General features: G+C 35.3%; 1 protein-coding gene across 2 annotated transcripts; it reads left to right on the top strand.

Moving 5' to 3' along the window:
• Positions 1-1,281: 1,281 nt before the first annotated feature.
• Positions 1,282-12,897, top strand: asb5a (ankyrin repeat and SOCS box containing 5a). 2 transcript variants are annotated; one of them, XM_038269077.1, is made up of 7 exons: positions 1,282-1,654; positions 2,774-2,853; positions 5,748-5,855; positions 6,097-6,247; positions 6,947-7,081; positions 11,219-11,410; positions 11,567-12,897. In XM_038269077.1, exons 1-7 carry the CDS (start codon positions 1,450-1,452, stop codon positions 11,692-11,694), a joined length of 999 nt encoding a protein of 332 aa, XP_038125005.1. In that variant the 5' UTR covers positions 1,282-1,449; the 3' UTR covers positions 11,695-12,897. The 2 variants fall into 2 exon arrangements, with proteins under 2 accessions (XP_038125005.1, XP_038125006.1); XM_038269078.1 differs by lacking the exon at positions 1,282-1,654 and adding an exon at positions 2,191-2,529.
• The last annotated feature ends 12,267 nt before the right edge of the window (positions 12,898-25,164 follow it).

The following is a 25,164-nucleotide window of genomic DNA, read 5'->3' as shown; positions in this document are numbered from 1 at the left end:
ATAAACCTGGAAATATAATATAATATTACATCTAAATAAATCCCAGTTACCATATCTTTTCTTTCAGAATTGATCCATCTTTTATTCACAGCTCTATATTAGATACAAACACAAACAATGATGGCAGAGTGAGAAAACAAACATTGAACAATGATCAGATAACATTTCAAAACATAATGATATAATAATCATAATTATTGTAACACAGATATAAAATAAAATTCTTGAATAAAAATTTTTTTTCCAGGTTATATTGCAAAAAGTGTCTATTTATAATAGATTTTAAAATAAAGTAAAAAGTTTTGATAGAGTAAAACATATCAGTAACTTAAAAATGAATTAAGAACTAAAACATTAAGTTAATGAAAATTATTCTCAAGCGAAACAAAAATAGATCTCTCAGGCTCTGCTATTAAAAGGGTTGAAAATATTTTAAAACAGAATCACTATCAATCTTTTACTCGTTTAACCTATTAGTGAAAAATGTTTTAAATGAAAAAAATTTTCACTAATAGGTTTGTTACCATGGGCGATTCTAGACAGGGGCCAACGGGGGCCGGTGCCCCTGTGGATCATGTCCTGGCCCCTGTTATGGCCCCTGTACTGAAGACATAATACTCAAAGAAAGTCTAATGATGAACAGACATGGTTACTGATAGGTCTTTTGGATCTATTTCATTTTTTTTTCTTTACAAATTCTGTTTTTATAATTATTTAAAACAATAAGGTGAAAGCTTAGGATGCAGGTTTTTTATCCGCTAAATGTTTTTTTTTTTAAACAAAAAAAAAAAAAAATACAATAATTTTTACAGCTGAATTTATCAGTTTTTCTTGATTTCTAATTCTGATTTTATAGAAAATTGAAATTTTAACCTAAATTAAGTCAAGAATATGTAAAATTCCTAAATTATGTGATATTGTATATTGACCTAATAGGACATATACGTAATTTTAATTAAACCAAATTGAATAGAAATTTCACTTCATGCAGCTCTTTCAATATATTTGAATCCCTTGCCCTGTTTTTTATTTCAGGGTTTTCTGGGCCCCCATGAAAACACACTGGTCCCCTCCTGGCCCCCTGTTACATTTGGTCTATAACTGCCACTGTTTATTACCACACAATTTAATTGGCAAGGATACAATAAAAAAAAAAAACTTTTTATGTGTTTATAATTAATTATAGCTAAATGTGTGGCTGTCCTTTTTCTGACATAAGCAGACACTTTTGTCGTTTTCACAACTTGTAAACATCCACACCCACAGTGTTTAATAACATTGCAGTAGCTGCTCCCAGACTCAGCAGCAGCTGCAGAGCATTTTTTCCAGACTGCAGCTTGTCAGAACCGGCTGCCCGGAGAGTACGGTAGAAGAAAGTAGGCTCTTTTAGAGTCGCTTCTGGTCCTGCCTTCATCATAACTAAAGTTCTTTTGTAGTGTGCCAAAGGAGATGTCAGACCCAGCGGTGGAACTCACCAACAAGCCCTTCACAGTCCAGTTGTCCAATGTTTATCTGAGCATTCTGGCACTGTTCTGCTTTAAGCTCTTTGTTAAGATTTCTCTTAACTTGCTGACATACTTCTATATAGTACGTGGGAACCGTAAAGAAGCTGCCCGGATATCGGCAGAGTTCTATGACTATGGTCAACAACACAGTGAGTATCAGGAGAAAACCCCTCTTAAATGTTTTACTGTTTCTCTAATTGATGTTCTGTTTATTATAAAACTGAGCTTTTTCTTGTGCATAACCATGCAAGATACAACACCATGGGTGTTTTGACATCACCTGAAAGGTCAGATGTAGGATCTCCTCCTAGCTTTAAATCAAGGACACATACATCATATTTACACAGATGATTGCTGTATTCACACATGAGCTATAAATACATTTAACTTATCCATTTCCTTTAAAAGCCATTAATTACATGCCCATTTATAGCTGGGGCATGAATTTTTGCCCACTTTTCTTTCATTTCATGCTTAATAGCCACTTATAAATCCTGAAGTATTCAATTTTAAACTGAGACTCCAATGGCCCAGCAGCTTTCTCTCTCTAATATAATAATAGAACGCAGTCATGATATCCTCCTCGTCCCTCCCCCCACCCCTCATCGTGCCCTACTTTCCATTCCCAGCTATGCAGTGCAGTGCACCCTGTCACACTTACACAGCAACAAAAACAACACTCCACATTCTCGGGGACAAGCGCTGTGGAGACACATTCGGGGGCAAGACAGACACCACAACAACATAATCTGCAGCTATCACTCAAAGGGAATACCAATTAGCTGAAGTCAGGATATTAGTCACGCTGCTGTAGATATGGTCCTCCTTGTTGGAAGAAATCTGTTTGATGTCTCTCTTTATGTCTGGATTTCAAATTAATGTCAGTTGAGGAAAATATGCAGCATGAATAAGAGAGGAAATTTAGTTGATCATTATCCATAATTTATGAAGACAATGGAGGAGGAGAATAATGGAGACGATGGAGTGTGGAATGCATCAGCTGTTATTTTGGATATTGACTCAGGTGGGGGGAGGGAGTAATTTCTAGCACTTATAATTGAACTTCACTTATTCTGACTGAGATATGAAGATTTGGAAAAGTATTACTGCTAAAACAGAAGGTCTTTATGGATTAAATGTCAAAGGGAAATGTTCTTGTTCAGTTCTTTATTCTATGAAATATTGTGTTTCTGTTCTGGAAAACATAAAGCAATAAGCTGAAATAGACACAGGTAGGGACAGCCATTGAATTTATATTCCTGTCGCAGGATCCTGGGCCGATCGCTCGCCCCTCCACGACGCTGCCAGTCAAGGCCGTCTCCTGGCCCTGAGGACCCTCATTTTACAGGTGAAGGGAACACAATCTCTCTGAGGCTAATGTGCGTCGCCTTATCTCTACGCATGTAGGTCTATTGTTGCTACATCTTGTGCTGTTAAATTCTGCTCACCTTGGTAGACTGGCTGGCTGATAAAGAGAGAGAACAGTTGAACATTTGGGGTTTAAGTCATGATGGGCTGCTGGCAAAAAAAATTCACATCCTCTAAACATTTGCAGTTTTTGGAACCTTAAAAATCACACATTTAAATATACTTTGTTAAGATTTTCTGTATGAACCTAAACAAAAATCACACCTAATTGTAAAAGCTAAAGTTACAGGCAAGCAACATTTCAAAGATTTTTTTAAACTATACAAATAAAACCCTTAAGATTTGTCATTTATATGTTTTTAGCCTTGACTTCCTCTGACACTACTAACTTAAAGTATTAAAAAAAGAGGACACATGAAAAAAGTAAATGTAGCAACTTGCAAATAAGTTTAAACCAGGATTGGGCTACATCGTTGCTAACATGATTATTACTCTGAGTCAGAGATCTGTATCGCGTGGCTCTGATGAAGTTTTGGCCAAACATGCTAAACAAGTATGCAAAAAAAGCTTTTTTTGTATTTATTTTCAAACAAAGTATGCATACTATTTCTTCAAAGAATGAAACTAACAGTGTCAGTATAAGGAATATTCTCTTGGATTAATTATTAATTGTAATAGCTTGCAAACTGTGACATCATTTTCTGTAGAAATTGGGTTTCTCACTGAAGAAAATATATATTCAAACTAAAAAAACAACAACAATAAAACTTGTTTTTGGTTTGAAAATCTAGGAAAATTTCATGCAATAAGTATTAGTAAATAATAATCTCTCGTTCTCCCTGCACACTTCCGTTTAGCTGGACGTGGCTCCCAGGATTGGAAAGGTTCTTGACTTCTGGTCTTTACTGATAGGCTTGATGAAAGTGGATCGTAGGATCCTTTGGTTCCTCTGGTGGAGCTGTAGAGATCAGTAACTCGTGGGAGAACCTGTTAGGACAAATATCATTTGTGCACCTTTACAAATGGTTGATTTCCGCAAGAGATGAAAAATAAAGCAATTGCTTAAAGAAAGCTTTAAAAAATGCCATTAGAAATTTCTTATATGTGAATTACACAGTAAACATGTAGAAAATTAGCTAGTGGTTTGATCACCAAAAACAAAGTAGAGCCACAATGAAAATTGGTAGTGGCAAACATAGACATTGTATACGTAGACGCCTCATTGAACACTGTTGGCAGTGAGGCTGACGTGCCTAGAGGGCGGCCATCTTGGATCGGACCACAGTTCGGACAACTGATGTCGGAATGTATAGGAGGCAGCTCAGATCTCATTTTGATCACACGAAAGAAGAGTCAGAGATAATATTACAATGATCTCTTAAAAGATCAAAACAAATTTTATAATTACCTTTCAGTTAGATTACAGATATTTATTTAGATTAAAAACTATTTAAAGTGAACTCAAACTGGATGAGATAAATGCAAAGTTATATATTTTTCAATTAAATATTAATATGATAAACATAGAGTTTTATATTATAAATTATGTTATACAAAATATTATGTATATAAAATTTATGTTTTTTCTAAGTAAAGGATTTTTGTCCTTATAAATGTGTCTAAACTTCCTCCAAAACTCTTTTTCAAATTAAGTTCTTAAAAAACCATTATCTATGCATATGTGAACATTTTTTCTTAATCAGTTAATCAAATAATATATATATATATATATATATATATATATATATATATATATATATATATATATATATATATATATATATATATATATATATATATATATATATATATATATATATATATATATATATAAAACCTCCACCAGAACAACCATTAGCATACAACCAGAACCACAATGGAAGAGCTAAAAATCAAAGAAACTCATGTCCATTTAATCGGACCAATACCCAACTGAGAATGTGACAAAAATGGAAAATTAATCTTCTGCATAAAACTAAATAAGCTAAATAAGCTGATCTTATTTTGCTAAATGTTGAACAACTTTAGGCTTTAAATTGTAAAACGATTGTAAAAAGATAATCCAAAACACTGCCTGCTCTGATTGAAGTGTTGACTCAGGCTGTTAAATATGAATGCTTGCCATTGTTTAAAAAAAACATGCTTTTTCTTATTCACTTCATTAAATACTATGGTGTGTTCTATAAGAAAAATATCCAAAAATGATAAAATAATCTTAGATTTTGTCAGTTTATAATCTGAGGCCTATGAAAACATATATATATATATATATATATATATATATATATATATATATATATATATATATATATATATATATATATATATATATATATATATATATATATATATATATATATATATATATATATATATATATATATATATATATATATATATGTTTTCATAGGCCTCAGATTATAAACTGACAAAATCTAAGATTATTTTGCTTGACATAAGCCAACTGTGTTCTGAGTAAATTTTATATTTGCTGCCTGCTGCACATGGTGAGGCCAACGCCCAAAAATGGAACATGCTTAGTTTAAGTCAGAAACAATGCAGTGACAAGTAAAAACATGACTGTACGCACATGCTGAAAAATTGGCATTTAGCCAGCCTTTTATGTTATGTTCATTATAATTAGCAGACTTATCAATCTACAGAGCTGAAATGTGACTTTGCAGCGCAGTATTCACTTAAAGACATAACTAAAGATGAATGCTCATTCTTGTGTGAGGAGATAAGCTTTCACAATGTTCTTGTAATGCCTGTTGTTCACCAGCAGAGATTGACAAAGCGCGTCTGATGGCGAGTGCTTCTTAAAACAAATTCTCCCACTAAATCTATTTGGCTGGTGATGTGCTCTGCTTCCAGGGTCACAATGTGAATGTTCTGACTATAGACCATGTGACACCCCTTCATGAGGCCTGTCTTGCCGACCATGTTGCCTGTGCCAGGGCGCTCATTGATGCAGGAGCGAATGTAAGTCACATTATGGCCTGGAGACTCTTTAATGTTGCCATTCCTCTGAGGTCAAATGTAATTTCCATGGATGGGAAACTCTGGGAGGGGATAACAAATGAGAGATGTGCTGCTCTGCATCTACAGTGCAAAGCGTTTAAATTGTTGCTCTCCCCCCTCAATTGCTCCCTTTGGCGTTAGCTATTAGTCAACCTGCATTGTTAAAGATGGGCTAAAAATAACAACAAAAGTGTTTTTACAGGTCAATGCATCTACAATTGATGGACTCACCCCTCTGTTCAACGCCTGTACAGTGGGCAGTGTGGCTTGCACTGAAATCCTTCTGGAAAATGGAGCAAAACCCCAGAGCCTCGTATACCAACCTTCACCAATACACGAAGCAACCAGTAAAGGTATAACACAAGAGAATGTAGTGCAACTGAAGAAGAATTTGAAGCCTATATAAAAGGGAGAAGCCTGCTGTACTAAGGCAAGGCAAGTTTATTTATATAGAACATTTTAGAGGAAAGGCAATTCAAAGTTTTGTAGATAAGAAAGAGAAGAAGAAGGAAAGTAAAACGACAGAAAATGGACTAAAAGCAGGACTGGAATCTTAATGTTTAGATAGCACACTCAAAGACCACCCTAAACAAATGCCTTTTTAATCTTGATTGAAAGCAACAGAGTTTCAGCGCTTTTGCAGTTATCTGCTTATTCCAGAATAGTGGAGATTAGGAACTAAACGCTTCTTCTATATATTTATAGAGCACTTGGGTCAACTTGTGACATCGTAGCAGGTTAGACGTTTTACACAACCCTTCTAAAAATAGTCCTGATGGAAAAAGTTATCCAGGTTTGGAAACAGCATGAGAGTAGGCCTATATTTTCCTTGGCCCTATTTCTCCTTTTTAGCGCACACACTCAGCCCCATATATAAAGTTGTTTTATGTTTCATGCACAGCTACAATACCCTTTTGTGAATAACCTACAATGTAGAAAAAAAATAAATAAAAAATGCTTAAAATAAATGAATCTGTCTGGAGAAGACAGCTTGGAGAATCATCTCATATTGTCACATACTGATTACTGTCTTCATGCTCCATTACTTCCAGGTCATTATGGTTGCGTTGAGGCCCTGGTGACTTGGGGCGCCGATGTAGACATGGACATTCCTCACCTGGGCACAGCACTCTACACTGCCTGCATCTGCCAAGAGCTGGAATGTGCCAGGAAACTCCTCAGGGAAGGTTAGGTTGCAGAATTATGTGGATATTTACATCTCCTCAGAGACGGACACAAATCCTTTGCATGCTTGCAAGTAGGAGTACAAAATAAAGGTCAGGATATAAATCATTACTGTGAAAAATGCATTCTATCAGAATCCAAAAAGCTTCACAGGAATGCTTTAATATATGATATACTGAAACTTTTCAAAAATTACATACTAAACTTTATTTATTAAAATGCAAGTTTTTTACACCTTTGCAAATATGTCTTGTTTTTTCAAAAGTTTAAACCTACTTTTCACATTTTATTATCCAACAAATCTGCCAATATGACAAATTAAATTTTCCCCCCAAATCATTTGAACATATGGAAAAGGATGGGCTGTGGCCAAGTAAAATCATGTAAAATGTAAACATTACACTGCATTTTACTGTGAACACACTTTCCCCAATGTTAAACATGGCGGTGGCACTATCATTCTATAGGCCTGCTGTTCTTCAGCAGTTACAGGGAAGCTGGAATGGAATGGCACATCTAGCCGAATATAAACTACAGGAGTACACTTTATTAACTGACCAACACCTTCTTGGCTAACCAGTTAAAATGAGATGGCCACTATTTCTGCCCTTGATGTGTGTCTGGATTGTGCCTCTAAGAACATATTTCTTCCTTTTTATGCAACTTGGAAGTACAGGTGAATATGCATCTTAAACCTTTTGTTCTCTGTTGTTTGGATCCCAGGATATTCATGCTTTGTAACGTCTCAGTCAGTCCACACCAAATCTTATTTAATAAAATAAGAATATCTACTTAGACAGAATCTTTAGTTCTTATCCAGCCAATTATTATAGCCGACATTCCTGCTATATATCTGGGAAGCTGAATACCCTAAAAGACTTTTAACTGCAAATCACCATGAGTAAGTGATTACAAAGGAATGGCACTGGTTTTAATTTCTTTTTAAATGTGAATATTTAAATAGTGTCTTCTATTTAATAATTATACTACAATATAAAGTGAGACGACTATGATCAACAGGTTAGCTATTCCAGGTGTAGAGTAAAATAATGCAAACACTTCTTGTATGATTTGATTTGAGAGAAACACCAGATGGTGCTACTTCTGACTGAACTTGATGGTTTATAGGGGCCCCAGTCACATTCTATGTCTTCACAAAATTTTCCAGCATTAGATCAATGGTTGGATACAAAGGCTTTAAAATTTTATTATAGTGCCCTGTTGGCTTATCGTGTATTATTTATTTTTTACGCTTTTTCAGTCCATTTATTATTAAACATAATCACTCTTCTATATTTACAATGACCAGGCCTCTTATACAGGGAGTAAGTCAGTCTGGTAGGGCTAAATACTCTCCCATTTAAAACAGCCTGGAACAATCATAGTATCGGAGGTGGGGCCATTATGTAACAGTGCTTTTCTTTAACCAGAACAGTATAGATTGCAGCTGAAATGGAGCCAACTTTTATAGATACCCTTTACTGTATCCAAAAAAGGTGTTTAGAAAGTGAAGTAATTAAACTATTTCATTCAATTTAATTAAAAAGTACTTAACTCATCATTTTTTCTTTTCCAATATGTCGATAGCTGCAGGCAGGATCTCCTTTGGCAGTCTGTCTTGCACCGGATCAAGCCTTTTACTGAAGACACTGTGTTATTATTTAATAGTCTTCTAGATTACACTCACTATTGTCCATAACGTTCTTCATTTTATGAACAATTTTTCTTTGAGAAATAATCTCCAAAGGTTCTAACGGAGTTCCTAGAACCGAGCTGAGTCATTTGCTCTGATGTTATTACCCCAATAGATGATAGCAAAATAGATCACACTCTCCACTACAGACTAATAAAATATATGCAGCATCTTGCTGAAAACACTTCATAGTTGTGTTTCCAGTCAGGTTGTTGTCCGTTTATTTCATATATTTATATTAAGATGTGAACAGGACTCAACTCATATTTGTTTCTTCTGAAATCTACATTATCTCCCTTCTTTTGTTGACATTCAGGATCAGATGATTGTTTCCACACCATCTCACAAAATAGTTCAATAGCTCCCTGTAGTCAGCTTCATGTCCATATTTGATGCACCAAGAACTGCAGAGTCATCTGAGTATTTTTCTAGAAGACGGGACTCTGTCTGGTAGTACTGGAAGTCAGAGGTTTACAGAGTAAAAAGGAATGGTGAGAGTTCCGTCTCCTGTTGAGCTCCTGTGCTGCTGACTACATGATTGGACAGAAGCCCCTTTTATCTCAGTACTCTGGTCATTTGATCCAGGTCACTGCAAAAAATATAAATCTCAATAAGTTATTTTTTCTTAAAATAAGTGTGTTTTTCCTTGATTTGAGGAGGTAAGTAAGACACTTTGCCAATGGAACAAGACAATTTCCTTTTAAAATAAGAAAAAACTATTTTATCGTCTTATTTCAAGTAAATATTATCTAACTGTCTTATTTTAAGAGTGAAAATACTCATTCCATTGGCAAATCATCTTATTTACCTGCTCAAATTAAGGCTAAATATACTTAATTTAAGCCATTTTTTACTTATTTCTGGATTGTTTTTGCAGTGTGTTGTTGATGACCACCTGAGTCCTCTAGAGTTTCTGTTAAATTAAGTCAGACTGAACTTTCTCTAGGGATGATACAGAATGTCAGAGAAACAGGTCTGTTGTCATCGAGGCTGTTGGCTGAGTTTTCTTTGGAACTGGAACAAGGCAGTAAAACGTCCCAAACTAGGGATGCACGATATTGGGATTTTGGCCGATATCCGATATGCCGATATTTTAAAACTCATGTAGCCGATAACCGATATCGATACTGATGTTAAAGCTGGACAAAAATAGGTAGTCATTGAAAATAGCAGTTTTGTTATCCATTTCTGACACTTTGAAAAATAATATACTCAAATATATTTTCATATGCTGATATCAAATTGATTTTTAAAAACGCGGTATCGATCTATTTTACTTTCAAAATCTCATGAAATTTCATCGTTCTGTTACAAACTCTCGTGATATTTTGCAAAATTTTGTGAGATTTTGTTAGTAAAATAGATCGATACCATGTCAATATATCAACATATAAAAATATGGCAGAATTTCGTGAATTTTCGGGGGATTTCGTAGCATAACGATAACATATAGCAATATTTCATCAGCATATGAAGATATTGTAATATTTTAATGTATCAATATTTTTCCCCTCATCTTTAGAAGTTTTTAAGTCTGTAAAAAAGAAGTTTTTGAGGAAGAAGAAGAAGTAGTATTTTTTTTTTTTTTTTTAGACTTTAGAAACTCAGAAGCTGATCAAATATCGGGTTAAATATCGGTGGGGTGGCCAATGTCCGATATTCAGTTTTAAGGCCGATACAGGCAGATACCGATAGGGGGCCGATTATATCGTGCATCCCTATCCCCAACACTGGAATCGTCTTCAGGGTTAGGCTAAAGTTAAAAAAAAAGTTGTTGTAGAATCCCACAGATCTGCTCTGCACAGGCCTGCAGGGTGCTGGGGCTGCACCACCTGGACCAGGAGACTTATTGTGGTTCAGTCTCTCCAGTTGCTTTTTTACAGAACTTCTAGAGATGAACAAGTGAAATGTGGAGGGAGGAGCACCATCTTATGATTTGTCAGCTCACAAGTGGCTGCTGTGTAAAAAAAAAAAAAAAAAAAAAAATAATGTTTATGCATCACATGTGCAGTTTTCTCATAAGTTTTAAACTGTTTTGACTGTCCCATCTTTGAAATCAGGCCAAACCAGCTAGCTCCACTTAAGCAGGAGCTAAACCCTTGGAAGCTGCCAAGTTGATAGATGAGTCAGGAAGTGCTACCACTAGATGTCAACTGCATACAACTAAGAAAACACAATGACGACTTGGCATATACTTTATTCTAACAGACATATGTTTTTTCTTTCTTTTTTTTTGTAGACATAGTACATGACAGGGCCCCTTTAAATCTTGTCACTCTTGATTAAAGGTAATAAGCTGAATCAACCTTTTATATAAAATAATGTTTTATTGTACATAAAAAGGCACAGATAAGTCAGAAGCTTAGGACTTACAGATTATTAAGCAAATAATAATGCATTACTTTAATCAGGTCTTGAGTAAGTTTTTCTTTTGTGCTCAACACAGGTGCAAACGTACAGAAAGGCAAATCCTTGGACTCCCCTTTACATGTAGCAGCAGAAAAAGACTGCACAGCTGTGGTGAAGTTGCTGCTTGATTTTGGTGCAGATATTAATGCCAGAAACACAGACTGTCAGAGGCCAGTAGACGTGGCTCCACCCAGCAGTTTAACAGAGGGCTTCCTGCTGCTTTATGAAGGTATAACTCCATTGATCTGCTGTGTAACTCCATTTTAGGTGAAAGAGTTGTGATTCTTTCATCTGTGTTACTTATAATAAACCAATCACTGTTTTCAAATTTGTTGCAGTTAATTTTCAAATCATTATTTCTTTTCTTTTTTTTTTTTTTTAACAGCTACGCCACGCCTGCTGAGTCAGTTGTGTCGTCAGTGCATCAGAAGCTGTGTTGGTCGAGACAGACTCCATCTTCTTTCCCACCTTCCTCTTCCTAACAGGCTCAAGAACTACCTGCAGTACCAATGACCAGCAAAACCATTAATCATGTGTTTGAATTGAAAGCTACCTTTAATTAAATAAGCATATCGACACCACAAAATACAGAGCAGACTACTACAGAACAGAAACTGAATAAAGGAAGTACCCAAATTCACCAAATCGACCCATTTTCAAACTACAGAAACACTTTCACATTGTGACTCATTATCGCAGGGATGTCATATAAAAGTTGGGGTTTTTACGATGAATTGGAACCATTCGTTTTTTTTTATTTTATTTATTTTAAAAATTAGATCCTTACAAAGTTGGAGTTCTAATTCATGCTGCACAGCTGATCGAACACGTTTCCCTTACCAAGAAATCATCAACCTTATCTAAATTAATTTAGTTCCTTGGATGGTTTTAATTGCCCCTAAGCTTTCAGACGGGTTAATATGGTGGCCATTCCAGAAAGCTTTATTTAAATTCCTTCATCCATTTACAAACCTGTTGGAATGGTCAACAACAGCCAAGTTCCGACTACTTAACTGCTGATTTTAGGTAAGGCGTAAGAACTAAGGTCTTTATTTTTCAATATACTTGTACCATTGGCACCCAAAGAGAACCTCAGAATGACACTACCATCACCATACTTTACAGCTAATACTATGACCATCTTTAAAAGCCTCAGCTTGACTCTTCCAAACATTTATGTTTTGATTGTAGACAAAAAAGCTCATTCTTTCTTTCCCGAAGGTAATAGTTTGCATGGGCATCTGCAGAGAACAGTCCGGCTGGAAAGGGTGGATTCTGGAGAAGGATCTGTTTCAGCCTTCTCCAATTTATAATAGGGTTGAGTCTGTATACCATTTTAGGGGGACTTTGTGAGTTAGGAGTGAAACTTGGACATAGTTGGGTTTTCAGGTAGACACACACCCAAACTAGCTGTGGAATGAATAACCAGGCTGATATCAACCTTATATCAACCAACCTCAGCTCTATTAATGATACATTGACTATGTTTGAATGCAGTGTCCATACAAGCAATCTAACTAATCTAAATAAGCTCTTCTATTTCTACTAAGGTTTAATATCCACCCAGAATCATGCTCTAACCTCGTGAATGGGGAGCGGTTTCCCTGCCACTTGCTAAAGGAAATTCATCAAAAAATAATTGGTTGTATGTAAATATTTAAGCCTGTACAAAATCATTTTGATACTGAATAAATTAAAACTAAAATCCATCTTAAATTCAAACTTGTGCTCCCAGCTCATGTTTTTTTAAAAACTGTTTTTTAAAACATGAAATTAATGTGCGTATAATAATTTAGTAATAAGACATGGATCAACCGCCTCATTAAAAGGTCTAAATTACTGTGACATTCATTCCCCTGATAGATGGAAATTCACTTCCGTCTGGAAGTGCATGTGCATATAACCAACTATAAGAAGGCTATTAAATGAGAAAGAAACTGCTCCTTCTAACAGCATTTAGAGAGCTCTGGCCATATTATGATAACCCAGTTGCCCTGAAATGGTAAATATTACTTAATTTCTGTTCTGCACATGTTTGATGCCTTCTTAGTTATAGCAGCTGATACAACATGAGCACTTTATATTGGAAAAAAAAATATTTTTGAGGGTTTTTTGTGTAGAAGAACTTAACAATATATACAAATATGTTTTCTTTATTTGATTTTTTAAGCACTGAGCACTACTTGATGATTTAAAGTTGTTTTTCAATCTGCATTCATGACTTCCTGTTTATGTTTGAATAGCCTTTATATACTATATATTAAAGATTGAACATTTAAGTCAACACTGAATCCTCTCATAACTTGTCAATCATAGACTTTATATAGTTCGTTCTACTTTTGAATATGTGCTTTTTATTTTATAGCAGCAGTAATAGTCAGGTGAAGGTTTGATCCACTAGATGGCAGCAGAGGTAGGCCGAGACCAAGAAGCATCCTTTGTTTCCATAAAAATGGAAAAACAGATGGAGAGAAGCTCAATGGTTAGATGAGGGCATATTAGAGCTTTATTAAATTTCCTATTCGATTCCATGGAGAACTTTATTTCACTTTGATTGAAAAAAAAAGGGTTATATTCATTGTCATAATAAAGGATCAGATAAGAGTCTATAGCCACACCGTTAGGTAAAATATCTAATAATATTGGTTCTATATCAATAAACTGTTGATTCGAATAGTATAGTCCTCACTTTCACTCTAACCCATGCTTTAATACATTACTTGATGATGATGCAGTTTGTATCCTGTAAAAAACTAGTGCTAAACAGTAAAAATTTGTGCAACTTCTGCTTAATTTTGAACTTAATTTCAGAACATACATGTCGAATGCAACTAATTATATGTTAGATTTCATTTGATGCTCAGATCAATTAATTACTGTGTCGTTCAGGTTCAAAATTTTTCTGTTTTTAAACAGTCAACATTTGTGAATTTATATGATAAATTATGGAACAAATATCAGCAAAACTGACACTTCATGCCCTCCAGAAATAGAAATATAATTTTTTTAATCCAGCTCAATTAAACTGTCATATAAGTGACTGAATCTAAGTTTGACTTTAGTAAATGTAAATGTGTGCATTCATACTAAAGTTAAACCAAAATGTTCTTTTAAATCCTTTTTTTCTATCAATGTAGTTTCTGTCAGCAGAATTTAACCATTATTAAACGCTTTCCTTTTACAACTGAACATACTTGATTTAAAATTAGATTATTTAAATGGGTTATGTTTAATTTGTTCCCAAATTAAATTCAATGCTATCCTCTATCTCCATTCTTCCACCTTCAGGGATTTTTCCAGTCCCTATTGCATTTACTCATTCTTTCCCTAACACCTTTCAATGTGTTCATATAACAAAGGAGTTTCACTGCCTGCCAAGCAGTAGAACTTGTGCCAGATACGGCAGGTAAGACTGAGGAAATATAATGAACAGTTTTTCATACTCTGGCATGTGGTTGAAATTCAGTTCAAATCTAGATGCTGAGAAGCTCATACTGGAATACACCAGAGGTACAAAGAAAAATCTAAAATTGGAACGTTATGGATATATGAAAAATAGGATCATGTTTAATGAGAACTTAATGTGATATTCTTTGACTATTTGTGCCTCTGCTCCATTGTTTTCAATCTGAAATTTAAGTCTAAACTTCAGGAAAGAAATAAATGATGGAACCTGGAGCAGCTCGGCTGTTGGTGAGGGATGGAGATAAGATAAATTATACATAGTTATGATGTAGCTCATTTAATTTACAAAAAACAGGCACTTTATTAAATGCATAATTGGTTGAACTGTTTATTATCTTAATGTTTGACAGTTACATCAAAACATAAAGCTGATTTATTTCAAATATGCAAGTTTGGTAACTTAGAAATTAAGAAAACAGCAGAGCAATAATTTGGTATCTATCAGTGTCTCTAATGTGCAGCGTCATCAGTCACACTGGTCAGCTGATGAGCAGCTACTCTTGCTGGCTCGCTCTGCATCACCTAGGCAGGGGTCTTCAATGTTTTTCCAGGCCAAGGACCCGCAAATTGATGGCGAGATGGAGCGGGGACCCCGTAATTATATATATTGTATGAAATTGTGTTTTATCGATTCGAATCAACCAAAACTTTCACGATCCCCATCCAGTACCTCTGTGGACCCCCTAGAGGTCACGGACCCCCTCTTGAAGACCTCCGATCTAGGGCCATCAAGAACAGTCTGCCAGAAACAGAGACCTGGCCTAGTGAGACATAAGTATAAACCAGAGGAAGGCACACATGGTTAGCAGCCACCCTGATCACAGGGCTGCAGAGAGGTCACTCATCCCCGCTGGGTCATTCATGTATTTTTTAGTCTGAAAGATACAGTCATTTCCAACACAACTTACATAAAATGATTGAAAAGTGACAATGGTATGTATTAGATGGTAGGGATTTTAACCACAGGCTTATTTAAACTGTTTTTGAATGATTTATTTTTTGGTGGCAGAGCATGTTAAACCTAAGCAAAATCAGCTGGTAGCCTTAACCACCCCCCATCCCCAAAACCAGAGTGATGAGAACATTGATGGGCCTTTATTGAGACAAGCTTTCAAGTATCAACTTTTCTTTAGCCTTTAATCAGGCTTAATACAGGCAGCAGAATAAACCATTTATGTTCATAGACACTGTAAGAAGTCTGCTGAATGGTGAGATTGCATTGATAATCACATACTTTACATCTCTTTTTTTTCCAACATGTCGTTTTCAGTAGTAAATAGGTTTCTAGCTCATTTCATTTTTTACAAAAAAAATAAATTTTTACAATCAGTTACTCAGTATTCTAGTTGCACTTAAAGTAAAATAGTTTATGTTCATTATTTTGTTACTCTTCCAACATCTGCTCATTATGCTAACGATAGATATGGGCTCAGTTATGATGATCTGTGACCCCATAAAGACGAGAAACCAATGTGCTTTATTAACATATCACATAAATGTACAGTTTTATTGGACAGATCTTTAATTTCTTTTTCCTTTTCTTTTACGAACTGATATCTTTGAATAACAGCTTTATTTCTTTTTAGGAAATACATTTAAGCAGCCTGTCAGGTATTCACTGGTGAACCACTGAAGAAAGCTAAAACAATACGTACGAATTATGAACCTAACAATGTGAACATTCATTAAATAAACTTGCTAAAGCATGGTCTTTTTTCAAGCTTATATCAGACAGACAGTGTTTGTTTTCATAAATAGGAAAAGGAGTTGGAGTTGATGTACTGGGTTATGTTACAAGTGTCTATTTGCAGCAGTAGGTGGCAGCATTGTGTTATATGTGGAGCTTAGAGACCAGAGCAAAAAAACTCTGCATGTGAGTCCATGCATTAATCTGCACTGTTGCTCTTCTTACAAAAACACTTGATTTGTTATCTAAATTTGAATTTAACCAAAGAATAGTTGAATATTTTTAAGCTGATCTTATACCATTTTTTGCACAAAAGACTATTTTTTTAAGCTGTTTCAGTCTAAGTCAGTTATAGTTGCATACAGCTGGAATTCATTCAATTATAATACATTTCTAACACATCACATATCAATCATCGGTTGAGTTGCAATGAACATGTGCTTCCATGAATCCCACTATTACACATTTGGACAATGTAGGAGCCAGCAATAAGGCACACTACCCACGGGTACAATGCAGAATCCAAAAATAAAAGCACATATGGAATAATTGCAAATCCACTGACACATGGTTATTCATCTGAACTGACAGGCCATCAAAACGAGCAATAAACAGAGAAGCAACCAAGAACTGCATGGTAGTACCGGAGGAGCTGCAAAGGTCCACTGCTGAGGAGGACGGCAAACTTAAACAAAACGTACTATTAGAATGACACGGGAAGAAGGTGCTCTCCTCTGAAACTCCAAAAGTAAACTTTTTAGGGTCATGCACATTTGATGTTGCAAAAACTTCAGCTGCACATTACTCCTGTATCCCTGTCCTGTGGGCACATGATATTGAGGATTCTTTCCTTCAACAAGGACAGGAAGGCAGGTTTAAGGAAAATATGGCAAGAGATGGGGAGGTGGCCCGAAGTCTGTTGTGTGGTTTTGAAGTAACAGCAATAGATCTATGAAGTCTAAAAGCCTTTTATAGCACTGTGCACTGGTGATAAAATAAATTAAAAAAGGTGCATAAGATCTGAACATGGTGAAAGAAAGAAAGAAAGAAAGAAAGAAAGAAAGAAAGAAAGAAAGAAAGAAAGAAAGAAAGAAAGAAAGAAAGAAAGAAAGAAAGAAAGAAAGAAAGAAAGAAAGAAAGAAAGAAAGAAAGAAAGAAAGAAAGAAAGAAAGTCTTTTGTCTTGGCGTATACCTGGTGTTTCCACTTTATGCATGCTGTAAGACCAATTTTAATTGCTTAGAGTCAAATTATTTATGATTCAGCAGCTTTTCTTACAAAAAAAAGCTATCTTGACAAAAGAGTTTATTTTTGCACACTCACTTGATCCGATTAAACCTTTCCTGGTGCCAAACCCTTTAACAGTCACTTGGACTAAGCTTCCTTTTCTACTCCCAAACCTCCGAGCTCTCATGAAAGCTTGGCATAAAGTACAGTTGAGCTGTGAAGCCAGTGAAAAATGGATGTCAGGATGATAAGTGTTTCTGGCAGAGTGCCTAGCCCCTTGTGTGGTCTAAAAGTGTGCGCTTTTAGCGGAGAGCTAACGAGGCTCTAATGGTATGATCTCCACATCCTCAACCTTTTCTCTACTGTTGCTTACAGAGGGCAACCCCTCTCAGGCAACCCAGGCTACTGAGCTACTATGTCTTGATGTCTGAAGGGTGTTTTACAGCCTCATTAAAACAAATTAATTTACTCTGACCCGTCTGATAATGATACGCTTCATTTGTGGAATACTGTTCAACTAAAACATGCATCAAATGTGCTTAAAGTTATAATAAAAACAGGAATCTTCCTACAATGAGTCTTCTGTTTCTGCCATACATTCGATTGACAGTAGCAAATGCAACATAAAAATATACTATAAAATGTACCAGAAGATTCTGGCCCGTGCAATGCAATGTGCATAGAGTATGTGAGAGAAAGTATTTGCTCTGGTACAGCTTTTAAAACAAATCTACTTGCATTTTGTTTTAAAATATTTAGCCCTAATAAACCTCCGCTATGAATTAGATTGTTATTTTTGATGCTTTTTGGTCCAAATACTTTTTTTAGGGGTAAGAAGGGCTGTCATATTCAAAATAATGGGTGGGGCTTTGGTGTACATTATATGGTGATTGGTCGTGGTGTTTGCTTACCATGGTGTACCCGTGGGTCAGAAATAGCAGATATGGGCAGGGTCATAATGGTCGGATGAATCTATAGTGTGTGTTATTAATCCTTATTAATATATAATATAAACTAGTGTTTAGTTATATGTGAAATTAGAGTCTGATTTAAAGCAACTAATTTGAAAGTAGATAAACAAAAATGTATATTCTTTATCATTTTATTGAACAATTAGCCTTGAAAATAGCTTTTGAGGAAATTCTATTTCATGTGTTGAAATATTTTGCATGTCATATTGATGGAAAAAAGCGTGTCAGGGTTCTGCCTTCTGCTTGGGTTTATTTTTTAAGTTTATTTGTGATCTGTGTCTTTTTAGTTTATTTCTACCAGTGCTGAGTTCTTAAATTATCCTCTGTTGCCACGTTGTGCTTGCTTTCCTTTCCCCTTGGCTTCCTCCTAGTTGTTCCTGCCCACATCTACTCCATATCTGCTGATTAACTTGGTCTCCATATATTTACCTCACCTCTCCAGTAATTCAGTGCTGGTTTGCTGTGTTTGCTGCTTCCTCATCTCTGGTTCCCCACGTGAATTCTCCCTGACATTTTGGTTATCTGTATTTTGGTTCTTTGTATTTTTGTATTTCTGCCTCAGTTAACTATTAAATCTACAACTCAACTCTGCCTCCTGTTCTCTGCCTTTGGGTCCTCAAAACCGTGACAAAGCGACTGAAGCATTTGACCGCTCTCTCTATATATATATATATAGACATGCAAGATGCACTTAGCATAACAATGTAATAAATAAATAAATATATGTATATTACATGTACATCATCAATTTAGCACTTTTGGCCCATCTGTATTTTTATGCTCCAATAAGACATTAATTGCATTGTGATGGATTTGTATAATACATTATATTGCATGATTTAAAGACTTGATTGAATTTATAATGAATATTCAATGTGATGTGCTTTTTTAAAAATTATTACTATAAGTAAAAGTAATCTAGTTATGCTAAGTGATGAATTTCTCTTTATTTTAAAAGTCTTAAGTCCCCCTGAAAATGAGAACGTCAATGGGGGTTTAAGGTGGGGTGTATATTTAATCCTTTAAACAAACTGAGTGCAGTGTTACTTTAGCTTTTTTTTTTAGCTGCAAAAGAGCAAGAGCTTGCCAGAGACTTCCAAACCAAGTCAGGATGTGAGCGATATTTGAAAAAGAATGAAGTTTTATTGTTTAAAACCACAGAAGTCATGACAAATTGAGAGAGTAAAGTGCATTTTTGGTGTGAATACTCATTATACGTAGATGCAACACAACCAGCAACTAAAAGATGTAGCAGCAAGCGAGAATAAAGAATAAAAATGGTTAAATCTGAGATAAATAAATGTGCGACCTAAAGCAAATAAAGCATCAGTTGGCTATAATCAAAATATGCAATGAATGAGGTGACCAAAAAATACTTTCAGGCTCAAAAAGGACACTATCAGGAAGAATGCTTAGAATATGGTAATTTATTTAAACATGAACATATGCTTGATTGTGTTTTTTTTTAGGCATAGTGTGTGTCAGCCTTAGTACCCCTTTTTCATTTCTTCATTATTTGGCCAAAAAATGTTTTATTCACCTCATGGATTATCATTGTGAATTGGTCTGAAAACATTCCAATTGCTCTAAATTCGTTAAAAGCTAATTTGATCATATCCCAATTTTTTCAAGATAAACAGTTTTTTTAAGCACAAAATCCATCTTAAACTGTAATATGTTTTTCAACCGTGTTCCACTTCCTCTTTATACATAGTAGTTTAGTTGAGTTGAGTTTAGTTTCACTAGACTTAGTTAAGAGTGTTAAACTGACTGTTTGACTTGGAGCTGAATGATTTTTGTAAATAAACTCTTATATTTTGAAGAGAAGCTGTGGTGAATTTATTCCATGAATGTGCAGAAAACACTCCCAGCTGGCTGGAAATAGAAAAGAACATAAAATCACAACACAATATTTCCACATGTTCACCTCTTTTCAGTTAAGATCTTATGAAATACCTTCTTGGTGGTTTTATCATAATTTTGGCTTTCCCTACATTTTTCCAAATACCTTGACATATTTGTGTAAGTACACTTATTTTATTTTTGATAGTTTGATTTTCTGCCTCTCTGTGTAATAAACCATCCTTGACAAAAAGACCTTCCAGGATGTTTACTAAATGGAAATCATTTAGATACATTAATTCTTACTAATCTATAACAGGAAAGATTATCTATTTAATGTCAGACAGTGAGAAAAGTATCTTTTTTTTCAGGTCATGTTTAAAATGGATGTAAACTGTTCACCCACTATCTGCCATGCAGCAGCTCATTGTGGTTTACTGTCACTGAATGGGTGCTGAGGCGTTTTTCACAGCTTCCCCCAAAGGAGCTGAGAACCTGACCTCCTTAATATTTCAGGGCGTTTTGATTTTCCTCAGCTTGACTGGGTGTGAACACATATCAGCACTTAAGACGGAGGACACTGCTGCTTGTTGACTTCTGGAGACCAGGGATGATGCCTGATGTCAAACTTTGCCTTCAGAAAATCATCATGTTGTAAAAATTCAACAATGTCGAATGCGATAAGCTGTTTTGAGCAACAGTTACAGCTAAAGGTTTATATTTATCCAGCACCAACTTGTTTCTCTAACCAGGCAATATCTCAGGCCTGGTTCCCATGGCAACTGGAAAGCCCATACTGGAGAGCAACCAGGACGCATTAATAAGCTTAGTGTGAGGTTCTTTGGTTCCTTCTGTTGGTCATGGGCACATGCAGTAGCTTAGGATTTCAAGAACCACATGCCTATTGTGAAACATTATGCAAGCAAATTAATTTAAGATAATAAACATGGACCTTAAATCACATTAAAACATTCACATTAATTGCATTTGTGATGAAAACAGAAAGAGACAAGTTCACTGTCAGAAACTAAAAATGCCCTCAGAAAGTGTTTCACCATCTGCTGATTTTCCTTATCCTACTCATGGCATCCTGTGTAGAGGAATCCCAGCTAGTAAAGGGGTGCATGTGTGTATGGGGGGAGGGGGGCACAGACGAGAAGATGGCTGGCCAAAGGGATATTGTGGAGCTTTGGAAGCTTAGGTTTCCCCCACAGAAAAACAGCTCTCCCCCAATTCCACCCCGTAAATCTCTCATCCCTATTAACAAAGCAACAATAAGCTGATCTGTGGTTATCCAGGACAAAGGTTGGGAAGGCCTGTCTGTTTGTTGAAAACCCAAGTGCATGATTGGATGCACTAATCCATTTCTATTAACTCCTGTTAAAAACCTGTTATAGATTAGAATACAATTAAATTTAATGGAACAGAATAGAATTGAAAAATAGAATATAATAGCATGGAATTGAATTGAATAGAATAGACTGGAATAGCATGGAATGGAATAGAATAGCAAGAATAGAATACTGTAGAATAGAATAGAATTTAATTGAATGGAACAGACTGGATTGGCATGGAATATAATATAATACAATAGAATAGAATGGAATTGAATATATTGGAATAGCGTGGAATGGAATGGAATAGAATAGAATAGAATAGAATAGAATAGAATAGAATAGAATAGAATAGAATAGAATAGAATAGAATTTAATTGAATGGAACAGAAAATAATAAAAATGCAATAGAATAGAATTGCATGGAATGGAATAAAATGGAATGGAATGGAACTGAATACAATGGAATGGAAAAGAATTGAATAGAATAGAAAGGAATACAATTAAATAGAGTGGAATGGGAATTGAACGGAATTAAGTGAATTGAACAGATTTAAATGAATTGCTGAGATGTAGACAACTCATTGGGTTTGTTTGATGCATGTACTGTTATAACCTGTGCATGTCTGCATACTTTATAACTACTGGAAAGGATCTACAGTAATACTTGTTAGTACACTTAATCTTAGATATGTTTGAACATTGTAAATATCAAATGAGTGCCAAAAAACCTTTGGTTTCCTTTTGTTGTATCTTTTTTTTTCCCATTTCACTGAAGCTGGTCCTCACACACACACACTGTATGGAAAAAAGGTCCAGTAAAGACCGTACCTCCAGTACAGTGGACCAAAACATGAACCAGAACTTTCCCACTGGCTTGTTCTCATTTTTAAAGCTGCCCTTATTAAGTCTGTTTGGTGCTCTTTTATCACATTGTGATTTTGCTCCCCCATAAAAACAGGACAGTCCCAAACTTCACTTAACAATTGAGTACATACATATTTCTACATATGCAGTTATCTTTAGCTTTATAACGTCTCAATGTCTGTACTGTGTGAGTGTGTCAAATCAAAGTCAAAATCATTGTTAATCCACCCAATCTAAAGCTCATTTGATCCTGTCAGTTGCGCTTTTTAACCTACTGTAACACAAGGGTGTTTCTAGAAATGAAAAGAATTGAAGGGGCAAAATATCTGAATGAACATATGGCCCAGATCCAGGTGTGAATATATATTTTGATATTTTATCTAAGCATTTGCTCTAGTATGTGTTTCAAACACATCACCTATACACATGGACCAATACCACAAAACAAATGCTGATGGAAAATATATCTGAATCTTCAAGTCAAGATTCTTCTGAAAAAAATAAAATAAAATCCAGCAACATGTTAGATACAACATTGAGTTTAGAGACATAACCGACTTCACAAAACAGGAGTTTTGTGGTGAGCCCTCTCCCGAATAACAGTTTGACTCATTTTGAGGGATCTCAAGGTGTTCCCAGACCAGAGGGTATACCTATCTCCTTTGTAGCTATGGGGGCCCTTTCCTCAGGGATATGATAAAAATGCAGGATTGGTGAGGAAGCCCTCTGGACCACCTCAGCTGAATTTTTTTAGATGTGAAGAAGCAAAATCCAGATAACTGAAAATCAGCACGTATTTCTTAGGCTGAGTCCAGTCAATCTAAATGTCTCATGACCGTTATTTTAAACTTTAAAACAGGTCGCTAGGCACATTTCACTGTGTTTTTTTTTACTTAGATCGTGAATTTATTTGAACACAGATAATAGATCTTGGGTCACTTACCTGGTATTCCTATGCAAGCAATTGTTAAAATGACCTAGCTTCATATGTTTATTTTAGGGTCAGCTAAGTCTGGCATTTCTTTAGCTAAATGAATATTCATAGTTAAAGTTTTTTCTTCAAATGGGACAATACTTACCCCTTTCCCGATTTTACAACTTTTGAAGTGTATGCATTTTTCTTTTTGTGTTGTTTGCAACAGAATCCACTTTTGCCATCGTTTTTTTTTACTTATTTGCATGACCTTTAAACGTTAAACTGAAAATCAGAAGAAAAAGTAACAAATTTCTTATTACAAATTTTTCTCATTATTTTAATTTGAAGCTTCTTAACCTGTTGGACATTATGTGAAAATGGGTCTTCTTGTTTATTAAGCAGTCAACTCGTTAACTTTTAGCTCTTGATGCTGCTGCTTCAGGTATTAAATTGAAAGTGTTGCTTCAGCATTATCATTGTGGAACAAATATCCTTTGCATAACAAAACAAACATCCAAGTGAATGGAAAGAAAAGGCTTTCCAATAAATCCAGACAATGGGGCTTGCTCAAAAAGAAAGTTACATAACACTCTATTTGCCAACAAAAGAACAAACTCGTACCAGTTTTTTTCTGCCGTTGTCACTGTTATCAAGTTCTTTGTTAAACTTTTTAACACTATCAATGTCATAAACTTAAAACGTTATTGCCTTTTATAATTCATCTTTTTACACATTTAGAACCTTTTTTTTTAATTTAGTAATGTTTTATCTATACATTATGTTTTATATTAAATTAGTACACAAATACTTTGAAATGAATAGCAATGTGATGTATAACAAAATCCTTTGGTCAGAGAATGAAATATTTAACAAAATCTTTACTTCACCCACAGTCTATGTGTGTGTGTTTAAAAAACAACAACAATACAAACAAAATATTTCTTTAAATGCACATTTTTTTCATGTTTATTAGAGCATCTAATGTTTGGAAATTTTGATTATCTCTGTAAATATACCCTCGATCAGTCAAGCACACCAGTTTTATATGCTTTCTGGTAGCTTTTAATTCCTAGCTGAGCTTTAAACATTAGTTTTGAGGTTTGAAATTCTACCATATAAAATATGACGATTACATTGTTTTTGTATTTTATTTCTTTTAAAATCAAAGCCAAAAATTGGCCTAAATTCGAGGCAATTGGACTTCCGCTTTGTTCTTCTGAAAGAGTTTCGACACCTATCCTACTCTCATGTCCTGCCCATTCCCATTACCGCTCTCATCTGTTTTCTCCTCTTTCCTTTAGCTCTCCTCGAGTATAAACCTCATGTTATCATGGCGGCACCTTGTGGCAGCGGCCAGAAACAGCACTCTACAATTCAACAAAATATGCCACTCAGAACGCTACAAACCATGCATCGACCTCGCATCTGCGACTGCCAACGCCTACTGCAGCTACGGTCACAAAATGCTTTAAATGCAGCCACTCGCGACCATTTAAAAATCTGTGAAGTGCTAATGATGGAGGTAAACAAACCAACGGGCGAGCTGAGCAGGCCAAGCCCAAGGACGCAGTGTGCTAGGCAGCGTATGTGGGGCTGCAGAGCCGGGCTAACGGCGAAGCTAAGAAAGAATCGCCACAGACCACCGCTACCATCAATCCCGCTCTCCAACATCCGCT

This window comes from Cyprinodon tularosa, unplaced genomic scaffold (genome assembly GCF_016077235.1).
Source record: "Cyprinodon tularosa strain WSP-4 unplaced genomic scaffold, ASM1607723v1 ctg72, whole genome shotgun sequence".
NCBI classification, from domain to species: domain Eukaryota; kingdom Metazoa; phylum Chordata; class Actinopteri; order Cyprinodontiformes; family Cyprinodontidae; genus Cyprinodon; species Cyprinodon tularosa.
Note: the sequence above shows the minus strand (reverse complement) of the source record. Positions and strands in the feature narration are given on the sequence as shown.